The following is a 10,328-nucleotide window of genomic DNA, read 5'->3' as shown; positions in this document are numbered from 1 at the left end:
GTAGACGAGATCTGTATATGCAGAGATTATGGTGGTGCAAGTAACAACATTCCGATGAAGCATTCCAACAAACAACATATGTGCATCATTAAAGTTAGACAAACATAAGGTTCAATAACTGAACAAAAAAACCAAGCTTGTTGCAGTCCTCACCAACAAGTTACCGCCGCCACCGGTTCAACAACAGCGTCCTTGCTTATCGATGGTTGGTATCCCTGTTCAGATCATGTATTACTGTCGCCGTTTCAATTCGTTTCATCGCCGAATCAGAGCACAGCCGATGTCTTGTGTCACCGGGCTCACTCACTCTTTCTATAGCCATTGTGCTCACCGACCGCAGATCAGTCCTCCATCGTTGCCACTATTTCGTTCCTTGCTGCTTGCTCGTCGTCGAGACCTCAGGCGGGTAAGCATCGATAAGTCGTTCTGCCCTTTTTGTTCGCCGTTCAAACCTCACCGCTACCGCGTCATTGACATCCTTATTCCCCATCGACTGAGCACATCATTGCTCATCACCGATGGGTTATTACAAAAAAGATGTGATACGTTTTTAATACATAATTTTCAATTAAAAATGATGGTGTAAATGTCTTTGCAATCTTTGTAAGGGTAAATGTGATATTTCACCTTTAAAAAGGATGATATTAGCAAAAAACGATCTTTGACTGCAACCAGAAGGGGCAAAGGACTATGCCGGAGTTAACTTTGAGGTAATTACTGTAATATTTAAAACGTTAGGAATACTGTCTGTAATTAGGCCTAATCTCAAGGGAGATAAGTGATATTTTCCCATAATAATAATAATAATAATAAAAGATGCTCTGATCTCATCACGAGTGCTGTCTGTTAAACGTGTCAATCAGCACCTTGCGCAGTAAATTGTTGTCCTGTTGAATGCTTTTTTTTAGGGTTAGGGTTTTGCAAGAACCAAGTAAGATATAGCTCCATCCATCTATCTGGGGTTCTAATTTTCCTCTACAGAGAGAGGTGTATCAATGGGGAGGTACAGAAGCCGAAGCAGAAGCTATAGCCCTAGGCGTAGCAGAAGCCCACTGCGACGCAAGCAATACGATGATAGTCGGTCTAGCAGAGCCAGAAGATCACCTGCCCCTTCTGGTCTTCTTATTCGCAACATCTCTCTACACGCAAGGTATCATCTTTATACACTCTTGTTCTTCTATTGCGCTCTTTGATGTGTATTTGTTTCATTTTTCATCGTTTGGGGTATATATACATTTATTATATCGTTTCGTCTTCTTCAATCTCTTTGTTAGTTTTCGAACTGTTACTGAACAAAGCTGAAATTGTGTTGTTTGTTGCAAATTGTATTGAATTATTCCTGATAATACCCCCAAATTGTTGTGAATAGTAACATCATTATTATTTTTTATTTGTTTAATTTCTATAGAATAGAATAGTGTATATTTCTTGCTTAATGACATTTGTTGTTCCTCTGAATTCATTATAAGTTTTGTACGACTATTTTTCACTGTTTTTCTTAGTATATCACTTTCGAACTTATTTGAATTTGATGTCGAAAAAGGGCATTACCCAGTTGTGGTCCTGCCATGGCTGGATCGAGGACTTGAGACAGACCCCCTAGCATTTGGTATTTTCCAATGTGGCTGCTCTGAGGCTTTGATTTTGATGTAGTGTTAGTACATTGGTATTTTACCAAATGGCTGCTCCGAGGATTTGAATTTGATGTAGTGTTTGTACAGTCTTGGCACGTAACTTCTGTAATTCATATGTTCATAATGTCTATAAATTGAGTGGTTGGTAATATGACGTGAATGCCAAATAAATAATTTAAAATAAAATAAAAATTGTTATACTTTTTCAGTTTGAAACTATTACTTTTTTCTTCTAATGATCAGCCATGTCAAACTTTTATCCTAAGTTTTTTATTTTTATTTTTTTTTATTTATTTATTTCTGTAAATTAGTCTAGAAATGTTGAGGGGATGGGATTAAGCCCACAAGGGAGTCACCTACAGAGGTAACCCAACCTTTGTGATTGGAGATCCCATTTCATTGGATAGAAACAATCCGCATTGCATGACTCACTGACAGTACATTTATATTAGAAGATTTCTCATGAAGATGTGCTACTGCTCATTCTTATGGCGTGATACTGTTTAACGTGATGTTAGAAAGGGCTGAATGAGTCTGAAGAAGGCATAATCTTGCAAGGTACCGGTCACAAGTACCTTTGAAGGACTCACCTAAGTGAGAGTTTTTGTGAGGCCGCAATTGTGAGAATTGGGCTATTCTCTAGTAACTTTCATGAGCATCAAGATAAGCGCATGGCCATTAATAGTGCTAACCCACAAAACCAAGTCAATTATCAATACTATGTGTGATATGTTGAAGTTTGGTTAAAGGGTATGAGTTCAAGACACAATTCACTATAGACTTCCAAATGGAAACTATCTAAAACTAAGTGTAGGTTCAAATCCGAAAGGTACCTAAATTGATTACATGGCATAAAGTTGCCCCAATCCCTCTCTATATATGTATAATAATTTTAACACGTTTGGAAACCTTGTGGGGGATTGTTAACATGTTAACATATTTAAAATGTTTTCGAAACCTCTTTGAACGATTCTATTGGATTCCTGACTGTCTGCAATTTTATTGACATTATTTCCTAGTTTTTGTAATACTTAGTTTTTTTTTTTTTTAAATTTATTATTATTATTTTTTATTTTTTATCATTGGACTCTTAGTCTATAAATACTAGGATTCTAACAGTCCATAGGGCACAGAAAACTGAAAAGAAAGAGAATCTGAATATACTCTTTCTTCCTCCCAATTTATTTTCTGCAATTTCATGTACAATTAACCTCTCCCTATTATCTACTACTTTCACCATAGTTTAACAAAATTGGGCAACTGATAAAGACCGTATTGGATTTTCTGTGAATGTGCTCATAGAGGAGTCGTGACTTTGAGTGATTGGGGTTGTATCTTGGAGCTGCTATAGCCGTCACCATCTGCATGTAGGGAGGAAATACCAACTTTTGGACAACGCATTTGCATGGGCCGCACCTTTCCTTTCTTAATTTATGTTTCCTACTAAATTATCTAGGTGTTGTTAACTTGTTATTTTATTCAATAATTCTAACTTAAAAGTTATAAAAGTGAATATAGTTTTTGTCCAATTTTAATATAAGTACATCATTATTTTTAATTTGTTTAATTTCTACAGAATAGTGTGTATTTCTTACTTAATAATGGCAATTGTTGCTCCACTGAATTCATTTTAAGTTTTTTAAGAGTAATTTTCACTTTTTTTTTTTTGGTTCGACTCCTCTTGAGTGAAAACATTTCCTTGGAGGAAGGAGAGAAAAAGAGGAAAGGGGGGGGGGGGGGGGGGGGTTGTGGGTGGTGTGTGAGTACTAGGGGAAAAAAAATTCACTGTTTTTTTTTTCTAGTATATCACTTCATAACTTATTTGAATTTGATGTCAACAAAAGGCATTACCCAGTTATGGTCCTGCCATGGCAAGACCGAGGACTCGAGACAGACCTAACCTATGGTTATTCCCAAGTCGCTGCTTCGAGGCTTTGAATTTGATGTAGTGTCAATATAGTCTTGTCTTTGTGATATATGTTTTGTAGCCTTTGTAATTCAAATGTTCATAATGTCTATAAATTGAGTGGCAGCCTTTGTACTTCAAATGCTCATAATGTCTATAAATTGAGTGGCTGGTATTATGACGTGAATGCCAAAAATAATTTAAAAATAATAATAATTGTTATACTGTTTCAGTGTGAACTCTTTTTTTTTCCTCTAATTTTCAAACACTAGCCATGTTAAACTTTTATCTCGTAATTGTTCAAACTCTCTCTCTCTAATACACACACACACATCTTGCGCTCTCTATTAAGAAAAGTGACAGTATAATAGTTCTATTGGATGCTGTGCAGGCCAGAAGATCTTAGAACCCGGTTTGAACGATTTGGTCCACTAAAGGATGTGTATTTACCTAAGGATTACTACACCGGGTATGCCTATTTCTTCTGCTTCATGTCTATGTGTTGGTTTTTCTATTAATTATGTTTTTAGAGTTTTCAAACCCCATAACAACCAAAGTTTCGAATTCATTGCATTCATGCAAGGACTCAATCGAGAATTATTGATTTATAACGGTTTATGACTATTGAAATAGCTTAGACTCACAGTTCAATTGAAGTACTAATTGAAATGGAATTTGGACTACACACATGGAACCCTTTCCTTTCTAAACAGAGGGCTGTTAATTATAATTCTGATTTGAATTTTAATTATTAGGGAACCACGAGGATTTGGATTTGTGAAGTTCCGTTTTGCTGAAGATGCAGCTGAAGCAAAGAAACAAATGAACAATACGGTTCTTGGCGGCCGTGAGATAAGAATTGTTTTTGCCGAGGAGAACAGAAAAACTCCTCAAGAAATGCGTGGTGTTTCTCGAACAAGGTGTAATAGTGTTCTGATTTGCTGTCTTTTTACCATTTTGCATTTTTGTGAATCATTTTTATCCTTTAAGCAGTCAGTGACATTGTTTATGCTTTCTTTTTATGTACAGTAGTCGAGGAAGCTATAGGAGGCGAAGTCCACCGAGATCCCCAAGCCGCCGTCATCGCTGTTAGTTTTACTTATTAAACTTTTTCATTCATTTAACATTTCAAACGAGATTTTATTTGTGTTTTGCGATGCAGTTATTACTGATTGTGATCGTCCGGTAGCTAATAACTTTATATAATTATATAGTTCCATATTTTTCCCCTGCTAAATTATTATTTCATTCTGTATGGCAGCTTACTCACCCTCACCTTCTCCAATAAGAAGTGATTTAAGGTATGGATTTATATCTGGATAAAGAGATTCAATTGCCTTTTGTCATTTGTGTTTTGTGATTCTTATAATGTTGATTTAGATCCTGAATTTCTTCTTTTAAGTCCTTTTTGCTGTCATGTTGAAATTATTGTTCTTCATTATCTTAAACGCGCCCACCCACCCACACCCCCCCCCCCCCCCCCCCCCCCCCGGCGGCCGTGTATCCTATGTGTCTTTTATAACACTTTCCTGTCCAATTACATCATGGAATTGGAAAATAAACAATCATGTTTATGTGTTTTTGGAACCATACTTATATTTAGCATGTTATGAATTATGCGATTCTCTTAACTTTGAGTAATGTCATGTTTCTCCTATAAAACCATATTTTTGGGGCATTTCCTGTGATCATCAAGTCAAAAATTGTGTTAGACACAGAATTTTAATGCAGGAGTTTGTTCTATTTTGGAACCATCACTTCAGTACTTAATTGAATTGAATTCAATGAAAGTGAAAGCCATATTGTTTAGCTGAAATTATATTCCTGTTCTTCACTTCAACACAAGCCTTGTATATCCAGGCATGGAGGGTCTGGTGTAAAACAAAAGCTGGTTTGGCCATCGCCATATATTTTTATTAAGTTTGGCCGTCTCCATTTTTGTAAAATATAATAAATAAGGGTTCATTTCTAGAGTTTTTTAGGGGTCTCTCTCTCTCTCTCTCTCTCTTAAGAGAATTTACGGAAGTCTCTTATTTTGAACAAGTATTATTTTTAAAAAGGGATAGTTTTAAATGCTATTAAAACATAGTCTCCTCTTTTGTTCTGTTCCATAAATGCAATCGAGAAAGATATTCGATCTACATGAGGATATAGTTAAAACCATCATTGGGATTGTGTGAGACTCTAGTGAACTAAATATTAATTTCTCTCCATTATTTTGGTAAATATAATATCTGTACGAATTGGTAAATGGATAGAAAGCAAAAGTAAGAAAATAAATGCTTTCATTCCTAATAAAGGATACATAAATATGGAGTATTATTAGCCTCATTATTTAAAAATGCATTGAGTTAAGTTTGTGTTTCATAAAATTTAAAATTTAGTTCTGAAAAGATTTAGTATTGAATTGGTAGTACTAAAAGACTTTTAACATCTGATGTTTTAGCCCTAAAATTTATGGGTGAATTTGTCAATAAGAAAGAAGATTTTTAAAGCACTTTCCACTGAGTGTGGTTTCATTTCTCTGAATTTAAAATCCAGATTCCCTCCTAAGTAAATTTGTTTTTTTTAAGTGATAACAATATATTCTCACAAGCACTTGCTAGGTGATCACTGAAACTTTTTGGTTTTAGGTACTTGAAGGATTTTTTTTTTTTTGATAAGTTTTAGGCACTTGAAGGAATTATCAAGCAACATCTTGTCTTGATATTGTGTTATTGAAGCAAAATCATGTAATTCACTGGGTGTAATCTCATGTATTGCAAGATCAAAATCCAATAATTTCTCATATTTCTCTTTCTGTATCTAGAAATCACATAATCATTGCTTGAAAAGGATGATAATGATGCAGTACCACACCGTCTTTTGCCAAGTTCCATCTGATCTAGTTATGCTTGTTTGATTTAATTATTGTAATCCACAAATGCCTTTCTCCAATCAATCGGTATTAGAAATGATGAAATTTCCAAATTTGTTTGATGAGAAATGGAAAACAAAATAGGATAGTTATAAGAAATAAAGATAACCCTTGGGAATGAAATTCTGCTTCCTCCCTCCATCCGTAGAAAAGTGAGAAATGTAATTTAACTGTACGTCTGTTATTAGCGTGTTTTGACATCCTTTGTTTTTTTATTCAATATGGTATCGAATGCAGAACTTTTGTTTCTAAGTTAAAACTTTTATTTTCTTTCTTTTTATTTTTTTTATTTTTTCTGGGAAAAGAGGAGGGGGATTGGCTGATGGCTAATATTTTTATCCGCTGCATATGTCTGTTGATTCTCTTTTCACTTCTTACTTTCCCAAGGGAGAAGGTTCTTGTTTTATTTGAATAAGCAATGTTGGTCCCTTCTTTAGGAGTAAATTTACTCTTATATCTTGTTTGGCATGTCTTTTTGTCTGTGCTTTTGTTTTTACCTTCTGTTGTTTGCAATTGCTCTTTTGTAGTACTCTAGATTGTTCTTGTATCTTAATTTTATTGTTTTGACTGAGAGCTAAATCCCCAAATATGCAAAGTTTGCTGAACCAAATTATAATTAGATCTCCTATTAGCTGAAAACGCTTCATTTTTCTTTAATCTCTCTCTTTTTTGGATACAGTTGGGATAATCTCAATTTCCTTGCTTCCTTTTTCCGCAAGGACTTGTATAGTCCTAGCATTTAACCTTTAATGAGCTGTTGCTGTAGTTTCTTCAAAGTACATATATTGTTCTCTTAGTGTAATATCACTTTCTTCTTTTCTTTTCTTTTTTTTATTGAATTTGAATGACATCTGCTGATGGCCTTGTTCATGCAGATTCTAAGTGAAAAAGAGAGACTTAAAGTATTCAGAATTAATAAAGGGAAAGAGAAAGGGATCATAAAGTTGAAGATTGCTTGCTTACCTTTTCTTCAAAGTCTCTCCAGAAGTTTCATACTAAATTCACCTTCATCAACTATAACCTAAATTGCATGGGCTTTCCTATCATCTGCTATTTGGCTTGTAGATTGTTCTAGCTCCTAATCGAACCAACTAGTTAAACATGGTGTGTTGAATGATCACAATCACAAAAGAACATCAATTTTCTCTCTTAATTTAAATTGTAAGTTTGATATGTTGATGTTGCAAACTATCCAGTTAAATAAAGAATTTAAAGCTTATAGTTGGCCAAAGAAAGAATCATCTTCAAAGAAGGGAAGCCATTCAAAGTTTTTAGCGGTTGAGGTATGATGAAAATGTCCATGAAAAGATAGTATGAGGTTTTAAAAAGTTGGGCGAGAAGAGCTATGAAGTTATCAGATGCTGATCAACCCAGTACGCCATTATAAAGCCTTAAAAAGTGTTTGGATCAAAGTTTCATATTTTTGTGCAGAAACTCTGAAAGGCAGGTAAATGTCATATTCCAATCACTTGGGTTTTCTAGTCAGGGTGTAAGTGAAAATTCTCTTACTCTCTCGACAAAATACAGAATATATTTTCATGAGTAAGTTTGTGCTGAAATTGTTGTTTTTGAGGACTTAGTATATAATTCTGATTTGGAAAAAAGATTATATCTTGTGAGAAACTAGAGATACTTTTAATTAGTCTGTTGTATTTTCAGTTAATATTCATCTATTGGTGTTCTATTTCTGATTTCGTGATTTTGACATTTAAAATTATTCTTAGTTTTTTTTTTTTGTCCTATTCACTGGAACAGGGGCTCCAGGGCAAGGGATGATTATTATTCTCCTCGCCGATCTAGATCCAATTCGCGGTCAGTTTCTCCACGCAATGAGAGAAATAACAAGGCAAACCGAGGGTCCTCAAGGCGGTCTAGATCCGTTTCACAGTCTCTTTCTCCACGCGATGAGATAAATTACAGGTCAAACCGCAGGTATCCAAGTCCGGGACAGAATGCTCGGAGTCCTCATGGTGAGAGGGATCATCAACCCAGCAGGTCACACAGTCCAAGAGGAAGCACCCGGAATCACTCTCGATCCTATAGGTACTTGTGTTTTCACATCTCAATCTATGACAGGATGATAACAAATTTGACATTTTCCTATCCTTAAATTAGCCTTTCTCCACTGAGCATGGGGCCTAGATTCTCTTATTTGGGAACTAATAATTGACATCATGTAGCAAATTGGGATGCATAATCTTTATTTGAGAAGCCCTGATGCATGTACTTATGAAAGGCTTTTTAGGCCTATTCCTGAGATGAGGATTAAGCAAAACACATACAGGCAAAGGACCAAAAAGTTAATAATTAACTGAAGACTCATGCTTCATGGTAGTCATGAGACTTGTTTTATCTCAGAATTTGAAGGGTTTAAGCAACTGATTGCACCAACAATAAGTTTGAATGCTTTTAGATATTTCTTTTATTTTATGACATTTGAAATTATTCTTGCTAGACGACGTCTTGTGAATTTATTTTGTTATTATTTTTCACTACTCTTCAGTCTTCATGTATATAATTAAATACTTTGTGTTTTGAGACTTATTGTGGCAGGACCAGTTCCACACTTAAAAGGACTAAAGTCATTTGTGGGGTTTCTTTGTCCCACTTAAGAAGTCCATGACCATCTAGTTCACACCTGATGTGGAACTCGAAACACATATACGTGTTGTGACAGACCACCCCCCCCCCCCCCCCCCGGCTGGGCTCTTGTGTACTTGCGATGGGGACCCACATTTCTCTGTGGTACCTACGTAACAGTTCTCTCAAGGCACATTGTAGTACCGTAGCGGCTATGGTACCTGTCACAGGGCTGGTTTCGCATCCAAAGGACTAGTCATTTGTGCGGTTTCCCATACCCAATTAACAAGTCCATTGTCCGAGTACACACTCCCAATGGATTCAAGACACACTATGCTTGCTTTGAGGAGGATATCCCTTTTTACATTCCAACACCGGCTGTACCTTTGTACCTTTCCCTAGTACACTCGTTTAGACTGGGAAAAATGTAAAGTACAAGAAGTCTCGAGGTTCCATCAGGGTGGTGGCATCATGAGATTCACCATCCTAGTATAGCAGCTCAATGCCCTCTATGTGGAACCTGCTTTTGGTGTGCGCTTAACTGTTTCTGATTGGCTGAAAGAATTTCCTTGATCTAATTTATTCATCGTTCTTGCTGTGCAGTCCTCGCTGATGGTTCTTCACTAGTTATGTTGCTGCCCTGTGGCTCTGCCCTTGCGGTTCTTTTGTAAAGTGATCAGTTGCGCTCCAGCATTACTTGCACTATCTAATGATTGTAAGCTTGAAACAAGGACAGTTTAGTAGACTTAAGTTACTGTGACTGATGTGTCATTTAGTTTTGTTTGAGTTCGAATTTTAGTCACATGGGAGTATGTAATGTTATAAGAAGTTTGCATTGAAGCTTTTATTCAACGGTTCCTATGACTGGTTTTGTTATTAATCTCCCGTGCGGGTTTGTTAACATGATTTACTGGAGTTCACATTGGCTATTTTAAGTACCAGTTGAGTATGTCTATTTGTGCGTGACTCTCTATGATATATATCAAATATGGTTACGGGTGCAACTTGGGTGCATTGAGGATTCGACCCTAACTCAGCCCACCCGGGTTTAACCCGAGTTCGATTATGATGTTAGTGTCATTTATTTTTGTTAGTAGGCATAAAATGGTAAAGTAAGAAATGAAATTTATAGCTGATAAAAATATATTAGTTATATTAATAAGAATTAACATAACTAATATTAATTATATTGGTATATATTAAGAATGAAATATTGAAATATTTTATATAGACAGGTGGTTGAGAGAAATTATTTTTTAGTATGTAGTATTTCAATCCATGCATGTGATTG

General features: G+C 35.6%; 1 protein-coding gene across 4 annotated transcripts; it reads left to right on the top strand.

Annotated features, from left to right (window-relative positions):
• The first annotated feature begins 846 nt into the window (after positions 1-846).
• LOC132295018 (serine/arginine-rich SC35-like splicing factor SCL28) lies at positions 847-9,917 on the top strand. 4 transcript variants are annotated; one of them, XR_009478286.1, is made up of 7 exons: positions 847-1,150; positions 3,932-4,009; positions 4,296-4,460; positions 4,570-4,628; positions 4,802-4,841; positions 7,333-7,904; positions 8,213-8,349. XR_009478286.1 is itself a non-coding variant. In XM_059793093.1 (7 exons), the coding sequence occupies exons 1-7, from the start codon at positions 996-998 to the stop codon at positions 9,648-9,650; spliced, it is 795 nt and encodes a 264-aa protein (XP_059649076.1). In that variant the 5' UTR covers positions 847-995; the 3' UTR covers positions 9,651-9,917. The 4 variants fall into 4 exon arrangements, 2 of the variants coding, with proteins under 2 accessions (XP_059649076.1, XP_059649079.1); XR_009478287.1 differs by lacking the exon at positions 8,213-8,349 and having other exon boundaries at positions 7,333-7,561; positions 7,654-8,193; XM_059793093.1 differs by lacking the exon at positions 7,333-7,904 and adding an exon at positions 9,641-9,917 and having other exon boundaries at positions 8,213-8,500.
• The last annotated feature ends 411 nt before the right edge of the window (positions 9,918-10,328 follow it).

Source organism: Cornus florida, unplaced genomic scaffold, assembly GCF_030987335.1.
Source record: "Cornus florida cultivar Cherokee Brave unplaced genomic scaffold, ASM3098733v1 CherokeeBrave_3.0.0_Hap2_Chr01, whole genome shotgun sequence".
Lineage (NCBI taxonomy): Eukaryota > Viridiplantae > Streptophyta > Magnoliopsida > Cornales > Cornaceae > Cornus > Cornus florida.
This window is presented reverse-complemented; position numbering and strand designations above follow the sequence as displayed.